This window comes from Myotis daubentonii, chromosome 1 (assembly GCF_963259705.1).
Source record: "Myotis daubentonii chromosome 1, mMyoDau2.1, whole genome shotgun sequence".
NCBI lineage: Eukaryota > Metazoa > Chordata > Mammalia > Chiroptera > Vespertilionidae > Myotis > Myotis daubentonii.
The window spans coordinates 11,180,986-11,204,404 of NC_081840.1; the positions used below are offsets into that span (position 1 = coordinate 11,180,986).

Here is a 23,419-nt window from a genome sequence, read left to right on the forward strand (position 1 = left end):
ACCTGGGGGTCCCCGCGAGGGCTCAGCTCCCCGCGCGCGGGCGGGCGGGACGCGGTCTGGGCATCGGGGCCTCTCGCCACGCCGCCGGGGAGCGGGTCCGGACGCGGGTGAGCGCGACGGCGCAGGAGCGGCGACCCCGGACCCCGCCGCGTTCCCGAGGCTCCGCGCTGGGCGGGGCGGGGCGGGGCGAGCGCGCGGCGGCGGCGGGGGGCGGGGGCGGGGGCGGGGCCGCGCGAGGCCCGGTGCTGGGCTCGGGGGCGCGCGGCGCGGGCCCGCGGGGCAGCGGGACGAGGCTGCGGCGGGGCGCGGACGCCGCAGGTGGCTCGGGCCGGGCGCCGGGAGCGCGGGCGGCGGCCGGGGCGTGGAGGCGGGAGGCGGCCCTCGCTCGGCTGCGTCTCCGCCGGGGCGCTGCGGGCTGAGACCGGCGAGGCGGGCGGGGAAGGGCGCGCGGCACCCCCGGGACGGCCCCCGGCATGTTCCGCGAGGCCGGGGCGGTCCTCCCGCCCGTGGGCTGAGGCGGCGGCGGCGGCCCGGAGAAGCGACATGCACCTGCCGGGCGCCGCTTAGAGGACGCGGCCGGCGGCGAGTCCCGGCCGCCAGCCGGGGGGCTCCCTTCGCCCGGCCGCCCCCCGCCGCCGCCGCGGGCCCGAGCTGGAGCGGCGGAGGGGGCGCCCCGACATGGCGGCCCGGAGCGCCCCGAGCTGCCACCTGCGGCTCGAGTGGGTGTACGGCTACCGGGGCCACCAGTGCCGCAACAACCTCTACTACACGGCGGCCAAGGAGATCGTGTACTTCGTGGCGGGCGTCGGCGTGGTGTACAGCCCGCGGGAGCACCGGCAGAAGTTCTACCGCGGCCACAGCGACGACATCATCAGGTGCCGCGGGGCGGGCGCCGGGCGGCGCGGGGGCGGGAGGGGCGGCCGCCGGGAGCCCCCCCGGGCGCGGTGACCCGGTGCCGCCGGGAGCGGCGCCGCGGAGACAGACAGCCGCGGGCGCCTCGTCCGAGGCCACCGGTCCTCCCCCTGCAAACGCCTCTCCGCGTCTTCGGGCGCTCGTCTCTCTCGGGGCGGGGCGGGGACAACCAGTCCGGGGGACCCCGGGCGTTCGGCGCTCTGGCTGGGTACCCTCCTCCCTCCGCGTTTACGACACTGCAAAAAGGTTATTTAGGTAGCAGTTTGCTCCTTTACATCCCGCCCGAGGTTTCTGGTTCAACGGATTCTTCAAGCGCCAGGGGCAGTCCCGTACCCGATAGAGGACTGAGCGCAACCGGGGACCGCGCCCGGGTGGACCCCGGGCGGGCGCGCACCTCCCGGCCGCTGTCGTTAGTTCAGGTTTCGCCGCCCGCGGTTCCTTAGAGATCAGCACTTGCACCCCCAAAGGCAGTGTGGGAGTATAGGTGTCATGGGAAAGAAGCTTCCGTTTCCCAATCCCCCTGTTTCCTCCTCTTTAAAGCACCCCTCAATAAGTTCACTTTTGTATTTTGGGCTTACGTTACATTTTTTAATTTTTATTTTAATTCTCCTTTGGGCGGTATCCCGTGTTTGTTGACATTTCTTTAGTGGATGGTGTCTTTGAAATGTAGGTTTCAGTCAGTGTCTCGGCAGGAACTTTGGTGGCAAATAAAGTTAAAAGCTGCAGAAATTGATGACTGCCTCAAGCACGGCATACGTGTGTGTCGGTGATGGACGCCTTTGCTTCAACTATTTGGAGCATGTGTTTGTGTGCCGCTTCTGGGTTTTTCATAGAAATTCTGTGATTGGATTTGGTCACGCCACAGGATTTAAATTGGGCATTTCAAAGCCAGTATCTGGGTTTGGTGTCTTACAGGCAAGAAACATAAATTCCATAAACGACGAAGTTCTTTTATTTTGTGTGTACATCCGTGATCCGTAGGGAAAAGGGGTCTGGGACAAGCACAAGGTAGTGGGGTAAGATGGAGTAAAGATACTGAGAGCAGAAGTTGAGATTGTGGAATAGGGAATGGGGGGTTGTTTTGGGTTCATTTGTTTGTTTGTTGTGATTAATCCCAAGAGTAGACTTCATGCCAGTTCTCTGTCTTTTTCGTGATCCTTGATAGTTTCTTTCTTTTCCATGTGTTAGGTCGCCCCCAGAACAGGGGTGAGACGGTTAGGTAGTACCTTTACCTGGTTGAAGCAGCCATCCCCCAGGTACTCAGTCTATTAGGCTGAATTCAGTGGGTGAGGGAGGTGTGAAGGATTTTGAGGTCTTCTCAGAGTGTACCTACCTCTGTTGTGTGTACTCTTTGGTATTTGAAAGCAGGATGGTATGAGGGTCTTTGAAATCTAGATATGATTTATTTGATGGGGCACTATGTTTTTGTGCATCCAGTAGTAAGTAGAAGTTATGTCATAGGTCACACTGCTTGAATGTTTATAATTGTGTTTCAGTAAACCCTAAGGAAGGTAATGCTTTTGCTTTCCTTTCACATAGGTAGGTAGGAAGATAGATGTAGTTGCACAGCCCATACATTGTCTCAAAATATTGCAAAATGGCGAGTTACTTTTCTATAGACAAAAGATTTATCCTTAAAACAGTTTGTAACACTAAAAAGGTTTCCTGAAAAAAATTGCAATGGGATCGTAAAATCGGACTCATATTGCATCTTGAAATTGGTGGCACAAATTTAATACAGTAGTAAGAATATAGATTAAGTAAGAATCAGTGAAAAGGCTCTGGAAATTTCATATCGAACAATGACAGATCATTATTGTTTGTGAAATAGATCAGGCAGATGTTCAGACTTTTTCATTTTCTTTCAGTTCAGTGCTTGAAATATAAATATAGAAAGTACTTCAAGAATTTTCAATTATTTCATAGCTAAAAATGTAATATTCATAAATGTGATGCATAGTGGAAAACAGTGTTGTTGAAATGTTAGCCTTAGTAATAAAAAGTTTACTGTTTTTATCATCTGTTTTGTTTCCATATTTGCTTGAAACTTAGGTAAAACTTATTGGTCAAATCTGACTTAGTCTGGGGCTAACCGGAATGAGCCGGTTATTTTCTTTACGTTCTGAAACTGTAAATGCTATATGGCTTGTAAAGAATGAACCACAACCAGTCTATCATTTACTTACCAGTTTTTCTGTCATCTTACTACATCTAATATTGCTAATGATGGTGCCACATGACTTCTCCTTTCTGTCCATGTTGCTTGTTGTTTTACTTCTTTTTACCACATATCTATACTTCTCTAGTAATTTATCCTTTAGTTGTATTTATATCAGTACTGATTTATATAGAAATTAGTTTCACTGTCAGAAATAATACAGGAATTTTAGGGTCACTTGTTCTTATTTTTACAAGGTGGGGGCAAAAGTAGGTTTACAGTTGTTCATATGGAAAATAATACAATAATTAGTAAAAATACAAGAATAAACTTCGTGTTTTGCATACTCACAGCCATAAACCGACTTTTGCCCCATCCCGTATTATAATCACAAGACTCTCCAGGAGACTGTATGCTCAGGTGATCAGGTGAATGGGGGAGGGGAGCAGAAAGCTGTCTTCCAAAATACAACACTGGCCTTCAAGATTTGTCCCAGCAGCTTCTAGTTTACTTGGTTATTTTTAAAAAATGACACATGGCTGGCAGTTGTAGATCCTTGTTGCTTCAACATATGGTCCTCAGACCAGGAGCTTCAGCATCACTTGGGAGCATCTTAGGGATGGAGATCTCCAGCCCCACCCAACCTACTGAATTAGATGCTGAATTTTAACACTCTCAGCTGATTGTAAACATATTGCTGTTTGAAGTTTGAAAAGCACCCTCTATCTCAGTGGTTCTCAACCTTGGCTGCACATTAGAATCTGACAGTTGCCAGATATTAGCAGTGGGTTTAATCAGATTTAGGAAGTTCTGTCTCTAAAATTCTTAGGTTGTTATGTACTTTTATCATAAAAGGGTTTAAATTTTTGTCAAATGTGTTTTCTATATCTGTTTCTATGTGTGGGTTCTGTTGTTATTTATTAATATGACTAGAGGCCTGGTGCACGAAATTCGTGCATGGGGGGGGGGTGTGTCCCTCAGCCTGCCTGCACCCTCTCCAATCCGGGACCCTCGGGGGATGTCCGATTGCCGGGATCAGGCTTAAACCGCAGTCGGACATCCCTCTCGCAATCCAGGACCACTGGTTCCTAAGCGCTCACCTGCTTGCCTGCCTGATTGCCCCTACTAACTGCCTCTGCCGCAGCCCCCACAACCGTGTCTTTGTCTGGAAGGACGTCCGGAAGATGTCTGGTCTAATTAGCATATTACCCTTTTATTAGTATAGATATGTTGGTTAACTTCAATATGTTGAACTAAGTTTTATTCCACTTACCTTTCCTTTTACTATTCATTTAGTATGTTCTGACTTGTTGACTACTACCCAAGCCATCTAGATGTTCAAACCAGAAACCCTAGAGCAGTGGTTCTCAACCTTCTGGCCCTTTAAATACAGTTCCTCATGTTGTGACCCAACCATAAAATTATTTTCGTTGCTACTTCATAACTGTAATGTTGCTACTGTTATGAATTGTAATGTAGATATCTGATATGCAGGATGGTCTTAGGCGACCCCTGTGAAAGGGTCGTTCGACCGCCAAAGGGGTCTCGACCCACAGGTTGAGAATCGCTGCCCTAGAGTCATCATAGACTGTTTCCTTTCCCTTTCTCCCTATATTCAATCAGTTGATTCTGTTTTAATACCCTCCTAACTTTTCCCTCTTTCATTACATCCTCCACCCTGATGCCATTTTTTTTCCTCCCAAAGGTGAATCTCATCATCTAAATCTACTTATAGAAAAGTTTATCAAGGAGAAATCTATATTCATTCCCTGTCTTCTGCTGATGTATATAAATCATTACCAACGGTTAGGTCTTTGTCTTGTATTTAAAGATTCATAGATTATTTTCTATGAATTATGGGTGACGTTTTGTTTCGTAAAATGTGATTTGTACTTTAATAGTAATGTTATTGTAGGAGTGCTACTAATACTATTTTTGGACACTAAACATATGGTCTAACTTTATCCAATAAAGGAGTAAAATGGGAAAGAGGGCTAAAAACAGATGCATACCAACGGAGAGAATGGAATGTCTAGGGTTGCTACTGATTTGTTGCTGTGGTTCAGTTGATCCTTGTGAACATCCTGTTTTTAGAGAAGTTTACACACACTATATCATAATACAGGGATTAGAAGGTCTGTCACTAACTTTATCACATGTACTATTGAAGTAGTAACTCTTAGCCTGGATTTTTATAGAGGTTATTTATTTTAAATCCAGATTATTTTAAATGGATAAGTAAAGTCTAATTTTCACATTGGTATATGTTATAGATACCAAATATTTTGAAATCTCTGTAACCAATTTTAAGTCTTCTACTTGTTTGTTTTGCAGCCTTGCATTGCATCCTGAACGAGTATTGGTAGCAACAGGACAAGTTGGGAAAGAGCCTTATATCTGTGTTTGGGATTCATACACGGTACAGACCATATCGGTTCTGAAGGATGTTCATACACATGGTATAGCTTGCTTAGCATTCGACTTAGATGGCCAGGTATGTGATAATTTTTTCTTTTTTTTGTAACTGTGTGTTAAGAATGTGTACTATAAGAAATTATTATAAATCTATGAATATTAAATCAGAAAGCAATGATGAAAACTATTTGTTCAAGGGTGGAGGTGGGTAGGTGGGATGAGTGGTTGGTGTATATGAGAACAGTGAGGTTTTTTAATTTTCTCAAGAACTTTTCAATTGAATTAATTACTATCATGAAAGCTAGAGAGACCCTGATGCAGTGGAATATTATCTGGTTGCTCTAGAAAATGTTACACACAATTCTTTTCCAGGTTGTGTATATTGATAAGACAAATGGAAGACATCTTAGGAAAATTAAGTTTAAATAGAGTTGTATACATTTTAATTTTTAGTTATTTTAAGGTTTTCTATTAAAATTACATTTTTTATTGAAAATAACAAGGCAGTTCCTATATGAACTGTTTTTAGACAAAAATCAAAGTTAAAAACAAAGGATATAATTATAATTTCACTTACTTTACTAATCAGTTCCCAAATTATTATTTACTTCTAGACAATGACTTTTTAAAAAATTAAGTCAACAGCTTTTTGGTGGTGTTTTCATGGAACTTATTATACCTAAAACATATTTAAGAAGTGGTAAAAAGTTGGCTTTTGTAGGTGTGCAAAACTTTTATAGTCTTTAAAAGTTTTATGTTAAAATTAGAGTTTAAAAATTATTTTAACCTTTAGAAAAAATTTTTAGCTGCTTTTCAATTCATAAAATTAATTTCATAGGTCTAGATTTAACAGGAACCGATTACATTGTGATCTCTTCCCTTGAAAATGATATCCAGTAGATGTTTTATTTATAACTCTGAGGAATAGCTTCTTTGAGTAGCATAGATACATATGACTTTCTGATAAGAGTCTGGTAAGAGATCTATAAAGACTTAACTGGAACCTCTCATTTGGGGAAAAGTGTGCTTCTAGGTTTAATATCACAGTGTAGCAGTGATCGTCAATTACAGAACCTTAATTTGTGTGCCATTTTTATTATTTTTTCAAGTCCCTTAATGTCCTCATATCAGAATTTTATTTTATTTTTTTAAAAGGAAGAGAATAATACTCTTTACCTATTTTACAGGAGATGAGATTTTATGAAATAAACCTATAAAGTTGTTTTTAAATATCATTTACTAAAGGTGTTATGAAATCCAAGATGTTTTAACTATGTGTCTGTATGTTTTAAATGTAGATGTTTTCTTCTTAATTTTAAAATTCCCTTTTCTAAATGTAATATATTATATTGCTGAGGAATTTCTCTTATATGTGTAAGGAGAAGTTATGCCCACCTATTTTCTTAGTTGGAACCTTTAATTTCACTTATTTTAAACAAGTTAAAAGAAGAGTCTTGGGTACAAGTATTTTATTACCACAGATATTCATGAGAACATGTTACTTAAAATTTAAGCTTATAAAAAAACATGATAGCTAAAAGTTATTGAGCACATACTAAGTGTAAGGCATTGTCTACATCATTTCATTTAATCCTCACAACCCTATGAAATAGAGACCGTTATTATCTCTACTAGAGGCCTGGTGCACAAAAATTTGTGCACTCGGGGGTAGGGGGTCCCTCGGCCCGGCCTGTGCCCTCTCGCAATCTGGGACCCCTCGAGGGATGATCACCGGCTGGCTTAGGCCTGCTCCTGGGGCATTGGGCCTAAGCTGGCAATCAGACATCCCTCTGGCAGCCCGGCAGGCCTCGGGGGATGTCCACTTGCCAGCGGGGAGCAGACCTAAGCTCCAGTCAGACATCCTTAGCGCTGCTGAGGAGGCAGGAGAGGCTCCCACCACCACTGCTGTACTGGCAACCATCAGCCTGGCTTGTGGCTGAGCAGAGCTCCCCCATGTGGGAGCGCACTGACCACCAGAGGGGCAGCTCTTGCATTGTGCGTCTGCCCCCTGGTGGTCAGTGTGTGTCATAGTGACCAGTCATTCCCAGTCTTTCTGCTGTTAGGGTCAGTTTGCATATTACCCTTTTACTATATAGGATAGAGGCCTGGCGCACGGGTGGAGGCCGGCTGGTTTGCCCTGAAGGGTGTCCTGGATCAGGGTGGGGGTCCCGCTGGGGTGCCTGGCCAGCCTGGGTGAGGGGCTGATGGCTGTTTTCAGGCAGGCCACACCCCCTTTAGGGTGGGGGTCACCACTGGGGTGCCTGGTCAGTCTGGATGAGGTGCTGAGGGCTGTTTTCAGGCTGGCCGGCGACTGATGCTCCCAGCCTCTCCTTTTTTTCTTTTTATTCTGGGATTTATTTACCTTCTATAATTGAAACTTTGTTGCCGTCCTGCTCACTCCAACTCTGAGGCCACCGCCGGCTGAAAGCAGGTATCTGGGGTTTGTTTAGCTTCTATAATTGAAACTTTGTTGCTTTCGGAGCTCAGAGCTGGGCCGCAGCAGGCGGGGAACCTTGGCTTCCTCCATCACTGGAGCAAGCAAGCCTCTTGCTTGCTTCAGCTGTGTGGCTGCCCGCCACCATCTTGGTTGGCAGTTAATTTGCATATCGCCCTGATTAGCCATTGGGAAGCATAGCGAAGGTATGGTCAATTACCCTTTTTGTCTTTTATTAGATAGGATTTTACAGATAAAGAAACTGAGACTTAGAGAGGTTAAATAACTTGCCCCAGGTCACACAGCTAGTAAATGGAACCAGAGCTGGAACCCAGGTCACTCACACTCCAAATCTCATGTTTTTAACCGCAATCCTCAACTGCCTCCCAAAAATGAACTTAGAAGGTGCTTATTTATATTTCAAAAGGAATTTATCCATCTTAAGTACAGTTAAAGCTTGTAAGGAACTGCTTCCAGTTAAAGATTAAGAAGAAAATATCTGAAATTATATTAATGAGAAAATGCTTTAGTTAAAAAATATATTTTAGTACATATCTCTCCACTCATATATATAAACTATTTATGAGATACCAACTAGGAAATGCTGTATAAATTTTCCATGTTCTACTATAACTGAAACTATAAATGACCAATTAAGATTCATCCAATGAATTAGTTTCCCTGTTGGTAGCAATGCTGGATGTTCTTTTCCTAGAGAGGTTATTCTGAATGGATTGAGTATATATGCTAACACTGGAAGTCTCCCTTATGTGGAATAATTAGGGCCTAAAAAGGCTAATTATAAAAAGCCACATCAAACAGGGGCTAAAATTTTATAGTAAATGGAGGAGGAATAAGAGGAAGGGAAATTTAGTACTTTATCTTGAAAATATAACCATAATTTAAAATAATAAAAGCACATTTCTCATATTTCATAAAATCTGTTATAGTTACAACTTTGCTAATTTGTAGAATGAACCAAGAATAAAGAATTAACGTTTTTAACCTAATTTGTCAACTATATGCTGGTACAAAATGAAATGCTTTGGCTTACCATTGACTTTTGGCACATAATTATAACGAGGGTCATTTTTACAAAAATATTAGGGGATTTCACTGTTTTTTTTTTCAAGGGCCTTCAAATAACCTCCTGATAATCTAAACATACCTCAAGTGCCTATTGCATTTTAAAAATTTTTTCTTGTATTGCTCTTCCAGATCCTAACATCAAATTTAATGGCTTTCTGTATGATTTGACCAATATTTACTTCATGAAGTCCTGTGTCTTTTTCAAAATGAGTGATTTTTACTTTGTAACGTTGTAACAGTTAGATCAGCAGTTCTCAACCTGTGGGTCACGATCCCTTTGGGTGTCTAACAACCCTTTCACAGGGGTCGCCTAAGACCATTGGAAAACACATATATAATTACATATTTTTTTGTGATTAATCACTATGCTTTAATTATGTTCAATTTGTAACAATGAAAATACATTCTGCATATCAGATATTTACATTACGAGTCATAACAGTAACAAAATTACCATTATGAAGTAGCAACGAAAATAATTTTATGGTTGGGGGTCACCACCACATGAGGAACTTTATTAAAGGGTCGCGGCATTAGGAAGGTTGAGAACCACTGAGTTAGATCTTATATATTGAACCCTGAAATCACAAAGATCCCCACACTAGGGTCTTTTAAGTTTAATTGTCCATTATTTGAAAGTATTTCACAATTGCAGTAACACATGGGATGCGTCCAGCTGTGGCTATTGGAATATTTTTCTTATTTGAGTATTTAGTATGCCAGAACTTTTTACTAAAAACTTCCATGGAGTTTTAAAGCTTTTAGCCAGTTGTGGCTTGCTTTGTGTGTATGATGAGTTGAGCCAGAGAGAAGAGGCAATGGTAGAAAGGACAGAACCCCTCTGTTATTCACTTTATAGTTGTCTTGTGACATTTTAATTTCTACACAGTTTGCTGTAGCAAGAGGTGAATATCTTCGTTTTAGCTAGGTGTTTGTTGAAACCTTCTTGTTCTCAAATATTAAAGATTCACCTGAGGATATATTTTTTGTCATTGATATAGCGAGAGTAGAAGGGGGGAGGGGGAGAGAGAAACAGATCAATGTGAGAGAGACACATCGATTGGTTGCCTCCTAAATGTGCCCCAACCAGGGCCGGGGATTGAATCTGCAACCCTTTGGTGCAAGGGCTGATGCTCTATCCACTGAGCAACATCAGCCAGCCAGGACTATTCTTTGTCTTTTCATGTAAACCATTCATTCTACCCATTTGGGGTTTAAATAGTAACAATACTTTGCAGAATCGGTTTCTAACAGGGTACTAGATGACATTTCTCATTTGGACAAGAAGAGGAAATAGGTTCTTAAAGCTAATTATAATTATGGTAAACTGATGATGATGATGATGATGATGATGATGATGATGATAGCAAACACCTATATAACATTAACTATATTCTAGGCACTCTTCTAACTAGTTTATATACAGGGTGGGGCAAAAGTAGGTTTACAGTTGTTCATATGGAAAATAATACAATAATAAATAACAATACAAGAGTAAACTGTGTTTCACATACTTACAACTGTAAACTTACTTCTGTCCCACCCTGTGTGTATATATGTTAATTGTCATTTTAACCCTACAAGGTACTTTTATTATCCCCACTTAATAGGTAAGGAAACTAAGATACAGAGAGGCTTAAGAACTGTTCAGAGTCATCCAGTTAGTGAGAGACGGGGCGGTGTTCAAATCTCTGCAGTCAGCTACCAGAATCTATGCTCTAAACCAGAGATTGGTAAACTTTCTATAACAAGTCAGATAATAAATAGTTTAAGCTTTGTGGGCCATGTGGTCTCAGTGACAACGACTCAGCTCTGCACTGTAGTGTGAAAGCTTCATAGACAGCTTGTAAAAGAGTGTGTGTGGCTGTGTTCCAACTTTATTTACAAAAACCGGGTGCAGGTAGAGTTTGGCCTGAGAATTGTCGTTTGCAACCCCTGCTTCTAAATCAGCGCTTTTCCAAGTATGTGTTGTGGGTTGGTCCTTGTGATTTCTTCTTTAACCCTTCATTTACTAAGAAGTATGTCTTGTTAATTTACAAATATTTGAAGGATTTTCTGTATAAACTTCATACTATTCTGATTTCTGTTTTTGTCAGAAACCAGTTCCTTATTTTTCTTACCTATTAAGTGCAGATAATAAAAGTACCTCATAGGATAATAACTTCATGCTATTCTGATTTCTGTTTTTGAAAATACAGAAAACGTACCCTGTATTTTCATTTTTAAAAATTTGTTTAGGCTTATTTTGTGATTCAAAATTTTGTGATCTTAATGAAGCATCATGTACATTTGGAAATGGTAGGGAAAAATATGTCTTCTGTTTCCTTTCCTTCTGTTTATTGTACTGTTGTTCTCATTCATTTTATTCCTACATGTTTTGTAAACCCCATAATAACTTGTTATTTTTGCCTAGAATAGTTAGTTTTAAAGGCAAATTAAAAATAAGAAAAATCGTATTTATGCATTTACTATTTGGATGCTCTTCATTCATATGTGTAAATTAAGTCTTGAGTGACTGACCCTTTGTGATCTTTGGGAGTTTTTTGGCCTAGCTTCTTAGTAATTGTTTTTTCTTCCTCAGAATTTGTTCTTTGCTTGGCCTCAGGATTTTACCCTGTGCAGGAAATATTGGTGTTCTCAAGGGGACTTATAAACTGATTTTATGGAGCTTTTTCTCTGTTCTGCAAATTACTAGCCATCTTGGCTTCTCTGAACACTAGGCTGTCTCCTTAAATCAGCAAGTCTGCTGGCCTCTGGATTCCACCCTTCTGGGCTGTAGTCTGGAAATTGCCTTCTAGATAAAGGCTGGGGCAATTTCACGACTCACCTTGTTTGTCCCCCCCCCCCCCCTTTCAGGATTCACAGTTCTTCACTTCCTATTATGAATGTCTGAAAACATTTTGTTTCATGTATTTTATACAGTTTTTGGATTGTTTATAGCCGAGGATCAAGTTCAGACCCTGATACTCAGTCATGGCCAGAAGTTCATCTTTCATGTTTCTTAACCTCTCTCCTACTTTCCATCTCACTGTCTCCTCTTTTCAATTCTCTCTTTACTCCCCTCTAATCGCCAATTTAACTCTTCCAGTGAGTTTTTAATTTCATTTGTTTTTTCATATCTAGAAATTCTCTTTGCTTTTTCAAATCTGCCTGGATACTTTTATAGCCTCCTATTCTTTGCTCATATGAAGATATTTTTAAGTCTTTTTTAAAAAAATATGTTTTTATTGGTTTCAGAGAGGAAGGGAGAGGGAGAGAGAGAGAGAAACATCCATGATGAGAGAGAATCATGGATAGGCTGCCTCCTGCATGCAACCCTACTGGGGTTCAAGCCCACAACCCAGGCATGTGCCCTTGACTGGAATTGAACCCGGGACCCTTCAGTCCGCAGCCTGACGTTCTGTCCACTGAGCCAAACCAGCTCGGGCTATTTTTAAGTCTTATATTTATTTTATATAATCTGATAAATCCAATGTCTGATGTTTTGCAGGACTGATTTTGCTGTTTGTCGTGACTTTCTGATTCTCACTCATGTCTCTTATGTCTGTGATTATTGGGAACAGGTTGTTTATTTTTTATTTTATTTTTATTGATTGCTATCTTTACAAATACTTTGAGGGATGGGTGTTTTAGTCCTCCACATAGCATTTATATCTGCCTATGCAACATTGTTGAAAAATGCTTGAAGATTCTGCAATCCTTAGGACCACTCCAAATGAAAATTTCGGATTTATGATTAATGTGGATTTAGGCCTTACAGCCACATGAAGGCTGCTTGTGGCTACAGATATTCAGGGTAGTATTTCTCCCTTCATGCATTGCCACCCCTCCTTAAAATAGGATAGTTTCTTGTTTTCCCTTACTCTGAGGAGTTCGATGCTTTAGTTAGAGGTTTGCATATCAAATTCCTACCTTAGGCGTGTCTGAAACTTTATTTCCTATTCCTGTTCAGCCTACAGAACAAAATCAGGCTTACCAGGACTTAGCTGACACCTTTAGAGTAAAGTGGATGGACGTAGGAGCTCTTACTATTCAAGATTCCCATATGAAACAACTTTGTTTTTGTTCTCAGATTTCTTAATTTTTGACAGCTCAGTAGTACATTTAAAAGAAGTTTTTACATTTTATCTAACATTTTTAGGTTTTGACAGGAGAGATGTTTAGTGTATTTTGTCAATCCTACTGTTAGACATGGAAGTCATCCTTCTGTTTCTTAATGTGAAGAATCACACATATGTGCAAATATTAACAAGATGAAATATACCCAGCCTTTCTCAATAAAGTCTATAAAATATAACTGTTTTGATGTTTATAATACAAGTAGAATTTGCCATTTATAATTTGGTTCCTTTTTTATCTGTTTGCCTGCCCTTCGGGACTTTTTGGAAATATTTCAGCGCTTGGTTTCAGTTGGGCTCGATTCAAAAAATGCAGTTTGTGTTTGGGATTGGAAAAGGGGAAAAATGTTATCTATGGCTCCTGGTCACACGGATAGAGTAAGTATTGCCTTTCTGGTTTCTAATGGGTACTGGATGGGAAACAGCCAGAGGGTGTCAGGGGATTTTATGTTTCTGTCTTGTGTTATTGACCAATAATTCATATCTAATTAAAAATTTAAAGTACAGTTGTAATTAGAATGCATATGTATTGTAGACTCAATAGGTGTAGTGTTAGCACAAAACTTTTGAATGAATGGATTTTGTGACACTAAAACCTCATATTTAAAAATTGAATGGTAAAAGCCTATGGTCTGTTTAGTTTGGTTAACCACTGATTTGTTACATATATTTCATAGTTAAGATGAAAACGATATTTCGTGTGTGAATTTAAAATTATGTATTAGAATTAGGGTTTTTAGAGACCTAACATTTTTTATTTATGAAACTTGTTAAAAATATATTATTCTAAGATGTTTAAAATTAACATAAAGGATATGATGTTGTCAGCTTTTGAATTAAATATTATACTACTTTTATGTAAACATACATCAGAATTTTATCATATACTCTTTAAAATGTCTGAGTTTTTTGTGTGTAATAAAATTTTAGCTAAACCAGCACAGGAGGGATAGTCATTGATTCTATTTCGGGAGAATCTGTGAATCTGTAAAAGTGTATAGAAACATTTGTGTGATTGGCATTTTGGAAAAAAAACACTTGGTTTTTAGCAGATTCTCAGAGGGTCCTATTACACACACAAAAACACAATTTAGATTATTAAAATGTTAAGTATAGCTTATTAAACATTTTGTATTCTGACTTAGAACAAAGCATTTCACACATTAGTACTTTGGATTTAGTAAATAGATTGATTATTATGAAAAAATGATACTGTCATTGGAACTTTTAAAACTATTTTGTGGTTAGTATTTTAAAGTTGCATCAGTATGTTTTTCATTTAATCTGTTTTTTGGTGAGTTGCTAACCATTAACTTATAAGATGTATTCTTTCTTCATTATCACTGAAGGCTATCACTTAGTGTATTTTTAGAGGTACTGAGCATTTTACATCATTGTGCTGGCAGGTGTCAAAGAAATATGATGAAGACTACCAGATAGCAGAATTATTTTCTGCTATGAAATTATTTTTCAAATATTAGTTTTTCTTATATTTATTATTAAAGTACATGTTTCTAATGCATGTTTTATTTCATCTGGGGGTTTTTCTTGTTTGTTTTTGTAATAAAAATGGTTTGTGTGTATTTAGAATTTATGAAATCTTAGAAAGGAACAAAGCCTGGGGATCTCCAAAATTTAAGTGCATAAGTTAATTTTGTTTGACTGATAAACAATAAAAAAAAAATAGAATTTGTACTATGAAATAAATGTTTGGATTCTTTATAAAAGTAGTTCTGCATGATAGAAAGCTTTCTGGCTGTATGTGTTAAGTGTGTGTTCCATTCAGATTTTTCTTTTGTAGAAATGCCTATGCCCTAGTTGTATTGAACCATTGTTGTTATTTATGGGCCTATATTTTTTTTAAAATATATTTTATTGATTTTTTACAGAAAGGAAGGGAGAGGGAGAGAGAGTTAGAAACATCAATGAGAGAGAAACATCGATCAGCTGCCTCCTACACACCTCCTATTGGGGATGTGCCCACAACCAACGTACATGCTCTTGACCGGAATCAAACCTGGGACCTTTCAGTCCGCAGGCCGACGCTCTATCCACTGAGCCAAACCGGTTAGGGCTATGGGCCTATATTTTAAAAAAAGAACTAAAAATAGAGTTGTTAATTGTCATTCTACTACTTGCTTCATAAGTTCATGTAGTTTCATAAGTTCATAGGACCTAAGAAATATTTTTTTAAAATAAAGAACAGCTCATCTTTTTTTTAAAAAAAAATACATTTTGATTGATTTCAGAGAGGAAGGGAGAGAATGAGAGAGAGAGAAACATCAACAATGAGAGAAAAATCATTGATCAGCTGCCTCCTGCATGCCCCACATTGGGGATTGAGCCCACAACCCAGTCATGTGCCCTGACCAGGAATCAAACTGTGACCTCCTGGTTCATAGGTTGATGCTCAACCACTGAGCCATGCTGCTGGGCAAGATACAGCTTTTGTTCCTTATCATTTATGTATTTACTTTATTTCTCATAAGATTTTTATTATTATTGAGGAATATGACTTTATGATAGGTAGAGTTTGGGGGTTATTTGGTCTTTTGGACAGCATTGTTAAATGATTCTGAAACTAAGTATTTTAACCATAAATCTGATTTGTTTACAGATATTTGATATTTCTTGGGATTTGTACCAGCCAAATAAACTTGTCAGCTGTGGTGTAAAACATATCAAGGTACTAGAAGGGTCTTGTTGTATAATAGTCACTAGAGGCCTGGTGCACAAATTTGTGCACTGGTGGGGTCCAGCCAGCCCTCCCCTATGGGGGCCCATTGAGGGTGTGCTGGCTGGGGCGGGGGGTCCCCTTGGGGTTGGGGGCGGCCGGGGTGAGAGGCCATGGGTGTTCCGCTGTTCGGTCGATTTGCATATTACCCTTTTATTACATAGGATGTTAACTTCCTCTCTGCCGCTGAGTACATATCACACTATTTACAATTTAGGATAGTTTTAGGATTCTGACAGTACTTATTTTTAAATGTCAACATTTTTAATATTTTAACATTCAATCTAACAAATATTGTGTAGTTGCTGTGTGAGGAACCTATGAGAGGGACATAGATATAAACAGAGAATTAATAAAACACTTCCCATAAAGGAATTTAGAGTCTAATGAAATAAAGTTTTGCACTGTTATTTTGCTGCTTCATGATTCACTTAGAAAGTAAAATGTGAGAATAGAAAACCAAGTAAACTGAGTTTTCATTCACAAAGATAAAAACATTGTGGCAGAAGCATCAGGGATAGAATTGGCTTTGCCACCTACTTAACTGTTGACCTGGGATGAGTCATTAATCTCTGAGCTTTTTTTCACATCTTAAAACGGGCTGCTGTTCCACCCTCAGAGAGGTGGTGATTCAGTAAGACAGTATATATGTCGGAGTGCCTGGCACCTGGTCAGCTTTCTGACAGTGTTACCTTTTCTTCTCTATAAGTTCTCTTATTTGATTTCAGCCTTTGATAGCCACTGTTTACTTTGCATATGGAAGCTTTGAGTTTTGTCTCATAATTATAGTTCAGGATTTGAAGCCCATATAGTCAGTGGTATTCACTCTTAGGTTGATAATTACTTTTAAATCCGTGATGCAAATTGGAAATACTTGCTTTTCTCCCGATATCTGATGTAACAGTTGACTAACTCTTAGTAAGTAGGGTTTTGTGTGGACATTCTTCTGATACTCTCACTTACATCCACATTTTCTCCAGAGCATCTTTGGCTGCTGCTGCAAATCTGGGTCCTGATTTGATAATGAGTAGGCTCTGTGCTAGGTTTAAAGTATGTAGTATAAGCGCTATGAAGGTAGAAGTTTTGTCTTGTTCATCTTCTATGAACATAAGTTTGACACAGTACTTGATATATATTAAGTCAATAAATTGTTGGCAAATTAATAAATAGAGACCTTACTGTTGTTTTATACTATATAGCTGAATTTTTCATTTTCAGATTAAAAAAAAATCTTATCTTCTCAATTAAACTAAACAAACTATATATATATATATATATATATATATATATATATATATATATATATATATATATATTTTTTTTTTTTTTTACTATATTTCCTTACATTTGGTAGAGGCAATGAATAACATGGTAGCTCTCTGCAGACAATACATATGAGGAAACTAAATCCCAAAGATGATCTAGAACTACACTGGCCAGGACAGCTATTTAAATTAAATTAATTACAATTAAATAAAATTTAATACTCATTTCTCAGTCACACTGGCAGTATTCTCAAGAGCCACATGTGTCAAAAAGAATAAAGGATTGATTCTAGATGCATGTATATAAAAAAAGCCACATTTGTCTAGTGATTCATCTAAATACTGTCTCCATTTATCTCAGTGGGGACCAGATGTACTATGTTTTATCATTTCCCCCAGGTTATTCTAATGTGCAGCCACAGTTGAGCATCACTGTTCTAAAAGAAAATAATAGATTGAAATTGGTACTTGCTGAATGAAAGAAAATCAACTATCCTTATGCACAAAATCATGGAACTTTAAAATGTAAAAATCATAAACTTTCTTTGTAAAAATCATAAAACATTCATTAGTTATTTGAGTAGATCAGCATCATAATTTTCAGTTCTTTGAGGCTTCATGTTTTAAATTAAGATCTTTAGGTCTTAAAATAAGATCTTGAAGGTCAGGTGAGATTTTTAAGTATATAATATTAACAAATTATATTATTTAAAATAGTAATTTAGTTATTATAAAGTTGAATTTATTCTTAGGGCCTAATTACCTTATACACAGCTATTTTATATATCTATAATAATAAAAGCATAATATGCTAATTAGACCAGACAGCCAAATGACCTTCTAGACCAGCCGTGGGCAAACTACGGCCCGCGGGCTGGATCTGGCCCGTTTGAAATGAATACAACTAAAAAAAAAAAAAAAAAAAAAAGACCGTACCCTTTTATGTAATGATGTTTACTTTGAATTTATATTAGTACACACAAACACTCCATCCATGCTTTTGTTCCAGCCCTCCGGTCCAGTTTAAGAACCTATTGTGGCCCTCAAGTCAAAAAGTTTGCCCACCCCTGTTCTAGACAGTCCTTCCTGACAAAGCCATGGCAGCTGGGGCCAAGGCAGACGTGGTTAGGGGCGATCAGGCAGGCAGGTGAGCAGTTAGGGAGGATCAGGCAGGCAGGCAGAGGGGTTAGAGGCAATAAGGTAGGCAGGCAGGCGAGCAGTTAGGAGCCAGCAGTCCCAGATTGTGAGGGATGTCACGGATTGTGAGAGGGTGCAGGCCGGTCTGAGGGGACACCCCTGTCCCGTGCACAAATTTTGTGCACCAGGCCTCTAGTGTGTGTGTGTGTGTGTGTGTGTGTGTGTGTATAATCTGCCTTTGCCCCAATTTTGTTTTTTTTATTTCTCTCTGCAAACTATTAAAATTTACCTGAATTCACAAAGAAGAACAAATTTCTGGTCATGAAGATTTATATTTGACCTGTTTGACTTCCCTGTGTTTTCCCAAGAATGAACCAGTCATTCCAAATATCAATGGGTGCAACATACTAATCCTTTTATTTTTCCCTGTCTTTGCTGTCTTTATCAGATTGAACATTAGGTTTGGTTCTTTTTCCTATTAGTATATAGTATCTTCATTGCTAGCTCATTCCCAACTTTTCAACCTAAGTTTCGTGTGGTTTTCTCTTCAGAAACCTAAGGGAAGCTTAGCATATTTAAAAAGTAATGTAGTTCATCCCCCTCCCCCTCCCCGTTATTCTTACAGATAAGTATTGAAACCAGTGACTTATCTGCTCTAACTAGCTGTTGACAACACTAGGATGAGGATGTGAACCTTGAATGCTAGTGTATCATAAGGGAAAATCTTAGGTAATTTCTAGTCTGCTGCTCTAAAGTAGCATCAAAGTATTGGGAATGTTTTACTTTATTTCATAAGCATTCTTTGATAATCTGATTATACTCTGTATCTTTTAGTTCTGGAGTTTATGTGGAAATGCTCTGACCCCAAAACGAGGAGTCTTTGGTAAGACTGGTGACCTTCAAACAATATTGTGCCTGGCCTGTGCAAGGGATGAGTTAACATATTCTGGTGCACTCAACGGGGATATATATGTATGGAAAGGAATCAATCTCATACGAACAATACAAGGGGCCCATACTGTAAGTACATTTAAATATTTCCAAACACTTTTTGATGTTAACTGCTTATCTTCTTGTCTTAGAACAGAAGATTACATAATATAGAGAACGTTCTGATCAGTCCAGTGACTTGGAAAATGTTATAACAGAATTAATTTTATGCCTAGCTGTAATTAATTTTTATAGGATATAAGGCTTAACTTTGTTTTCTTTTATGTTATGTGCATATCATTAAATACCTCTTTGGTCATATATTGAGTTGCTATATATAATCTATTTCTAGATTGTATAGATTTTCTTAAAATGTAAAATGTTAAATAATTTCCTCTTCCAGGCAGGAATTTTTAGCATGAATGCTTGTGAAGAAGGCTTTGCCACTGGTGGCAGAGATGGCTGTATTCGTCTTTGGGATTTAACTTTTAAACCAATTACTGTGATTGATCTCAGGGAAACAGACCAGGGATACAAAGGTAATAACAAACCAAATAGTATCTCATTACTAGGCAAATTCTAAATTTACCTAGGATTGTCTGTTTCAGGAAACATGAATGTATGTTTTATAAACATAATGAGACATTTGCCCGTTCACAGTGTATACATTTCATTGGAATTTTTCTGTTGAAGAGAAATGTTGCCTAAAGCCAGTCTAGGTTTACTGTTACGACAAAGATTCTTTCATATCTGATGACTGTTATAATGGACCTAACGAGAGATGTGATAGATACTTACTTGGTAACCTTGGGTCTTGAAACGATTTTACTATTAGAATGCTAGATGTAACTTCAGCAAATAAACTGTTGAAAAGAAAGTGTGTCAAGGGTTGGAGGAAACTGTACACAGCACCTCTATGTTGGTCATAATGTATAGATAAGAAAACTGAGAGAAACATTAGCTTTCCCCAGGTTACAAAAGGAATTGTGAAGTATACAGTAAAAGTAGAAGTCTCTTTTTCTTTTTTAATTAAAAAATTTTTTAAACCTCATACTCGGGTGAGAATTAAAATAATAATAAAAAGAGAAGTATTCCATATAGAAAACAATACAGAGAATTGAAAAAGATGTATGGAACAGAGACTTACAGATTTCTTTTATCTTACATCTAAGGTATAGAAAGGTATAAAAATTAATACCAGTTTAGGCCATCAGAATTCTGTTATTACAGCATTGCTCTTAAATACAATTCACTTTTGACTAGGTTTGTCTGTGAGGAGTGTTTGTTGGCGAGGTGACCACATTCTAGTTGGAACACAGGACAGTGAAATTTTTGAAATTGTGGTGCATGAAAGAAAGAAACCCTTCCTAATTATGCAAGGGCATTGTGAGGGTGAACTCTGGGCACTTGCCATCCATCCTACAAAACCTTTGGCCGTGACTGGAAGTGATGATCGTTCAGTCAGGTAAGCCAATTATAAAATAATAGTGTAGGCTGGAATTTGTTCTTAAACATAAGAAAAACTTTTTTAAAATACATTTAAATTTTGTCAACTTTTGTGATATAACAAATGAACATAATTAAGAGGCACTTAAAAATTAATAGAATTAACTATAAGATTTGTTTTTTTCCCATTAAAAAACATTAAGTTGGAGTTGTTCCATTTCAAAATATACAGAGCTACCTCCACCTTTTTAATATCCTGTAATATTCCATTGCATGAATATGCTGTAATTTATTCAACAATAAATTGTTGTCCAGATAACTTCACCACAGTACTGGCTGCACATATAAAGGCTGCTTTTGCCTTATAATTTTAGATTGAATTCATTAAGAAACAGTATCAAATCTGTAGCAAAAGCTAATTTCCAACGCCACTGTTCAGTGTTTAATAATAGTAATTGAGAGCAGTTCTGGTTCAGAAAAATTTCATTCTTGGCTCTGAGATCAAAATACAATAAAAACTTACACTGCTAAGCCATTAAACTGCTGTTTAGCAGTGCAAGTTAGAATTTTTCACTTCTATTACTGACAAAAATGGAGGTTAGATCCACAAGAGCAAATGAAGCTCAGGGTTATCACTATTGGTTCAAAGAAACAATTCAAAATTTTTTTTTGCTGAATACTTGCTAAAGAATAATACAATGAATACATAGGCTTTGTAAGAATTAATAAACAGAAACCTCATTTAAAATGAAGTCAGGAGGCCAGAAGGGGGAGCTCTCATTCCCCAGGGTCAAAGAGAACAAAAGGAAAAATTTTTTTTATTTTGTGGGTTTTTTTAAAATATATTTTTACTGATTTCAGAGAGAGAGGAAAGGAGAAGGAGGGAGAGAGAAAGAGAGAGAGAAACATTGATCTGTTTCCTCCTGTAGGCGGATGGACCCAAAACCTGGGTATGTGCCCTATCTGGGAATCAAACCCAGGTCCTTTTGGGGTACCAGTACTTGCTCCAATTAACTGAGCCACCCATGCCAGGGTGGGAAGAGCTCTGTTTTATAACAGCTCTCACAACTTCTTCTCCTTTATAAATGAGTTTCCTCTCCTTTGTTTCTCTGGACTGTGTGTGGTTCACCATTAGACAACATGTTCCAGTTACAATTCTTCTTTGTAGTCAAATAAACCCATTTTACTGGAGAAACACCTGGCTGTTTTCACAGGCTTTATAAACTAGTCTGAGGTGTTTCCCCCCATATTTTTACCACCATTTGATTCCACTTTATGTGGTGTCAGATTAGTGCTTTCTCACTAATGCCTTTAAAAATATTCTAGCCTACAGTTGTTCCACACAGACTGTTCATAGAAGCTATTTGTTTATCACTGCAAACTTGGCATTGGCACCTCAAGTAAACAATTGAGTAGTATCCATAACATCTGTGGATTTATCAAAATTCAAGGAAAACCAACCACTTAAAATTATTTTCCTTGTTTTTAATTAGTTGTTGGTGTTGTTCCCAACACTCTCATCATCTCCTTGAGCAAACTGTTCTCACCAAAAAGCTAATAGTCTTACTTTTATTTTCTCCAGACACGTTTCTTCAGCTGCTGCCATTCAAAATAATTTAGTTAATCCTTTACCAATAAACAGTTTTCTTTGCTTGCCTAACAAATGAGCCACTCAGAAACTTACTTTTGTGGAAACCTCATTTTAATTTTAAAGAAATTCTGCAATGAGATATTTTGTTTTAAATTTTCTGACCATTGGTTTCCTGTGAGTTGAACATATTGTGATGAGCGCTTAGTCTGAAAATAACACATATTTGTATTCTTTTTAAAAAGCTATTGTGTCATTGCAAAATAAACACAATGCTTTACTAATTCAGTAACAGTATAATTTGTAATTAGCTTTAAAAATGTGCCTTAAAAATGCAGTACTCAAAGTTTACTTTTCTGTGTTTTGTTTTGTTTTTCTTGTTCTGACATGGATGGGTATGTACTAGAAATTAAAAATAATATATTGTCACCATATGATAATATAGGTGGCACTCAAAATTCTATCAAATTATAGCTGTCAATTTAGTGCGCTGAAGGAGTGTGCAAAGTGATATGTCACACACTGTCTGCCGTCTCTTTTGCAGTGGGTGACTCAGCACTACCTCCGTAGTGTAAAAGCAGCCATAGACAATATGTAAACAAATAAATGTGGCTGTTTCCATCAAACTTGATTTACGGATTTGATTTTGACTTGAATTTCATATGATTTTCTCATGTCTCAAAATGTTATTCTGTTAATTTTTTTCAACCATTTAAACATGTAAAGAAAACTTCTTAGTTTGCAGACTGTACAAAAACAGGCAGTGGGCCCCCTTTGACCCACCAGCTCTGGTTTACTGATCCCTGTGGTAGAACATAGAAAGTCTTCAGTAATTATCATATGTCTGTCATGTGATATATATATTAAAACTTTGAAGTTTTTCCTTTGAAATCAGGAAGACAATGATTTCCACTCTCACCATTATATTCAGCTGTAGAGTAAAAGTCTTTGTTAGCACAGCAGGGCCAAATATATATGTGTGATATACTATTTATGTGTTTATGTATAGGGTGATATAGATATTTGGATTGTAAGAGAAGAAACAACTCTCATTTGTAGGTATTACGATTGTATATGTAGAAAATTGAAAGGAAGATACAGAGAAATAATTGGAATTAAAAAGAATTTAGCAAATTTCCCTGGATATATAAAAATATACAGAATCATTTTTCCTATAAGACAGCAACACACAG

General features: G+C 38.5%; 1 protein-coding gene across 13 annotated transcripts in view; it reads left to right on the forward strand.

Moving 5' to 3' along the window:
* Positions 1-279: 279 nt before the first annotated feature.
* EML5 (EMAP like 5) overlaps positions 280-23,419 on the forward strand; it is a 102,796-nt gene continuing 79,656 nt past the window's right edge. For 12 of the 13 annotated variants that reach the window (XR_009451910.1, XR_009451911.1, XM_059688437.1 and 9 more), the window contains exons 1-7: positions 280-875; positions 5,405-5,564; positions 13,406-13,504; positions 15,744-15,812; positions 19,097-19,282; positions 19,596-19,731; positions 20,456-20,657. Coding sequence is in view for 10 of the 13 variants with exons in the window: in XM_059688437.1 (XP_059544420.1) it covers positions 679-875; positions 5,405-5,564; positions 13,406-13,504; positions 15,744-15,812; positions 19,097-19,282; positions 19,596-19,731; positions 20,456-20,657 (1,049 nt within the window). In the remaining 3 variants the exon portion in view is untranslated. Of the gene's footprint in view, positions 876-5,404; positions 5,565-13,405; positions 13,505-15,743; positions 15,813-19,096; positions 19,283-19,595; positions 19,732-20,455; positions 20,658-23,419 lie in introns of those variants that run through there. The other variant, XM_059688474.1, reaches the window with a different exon arrangement.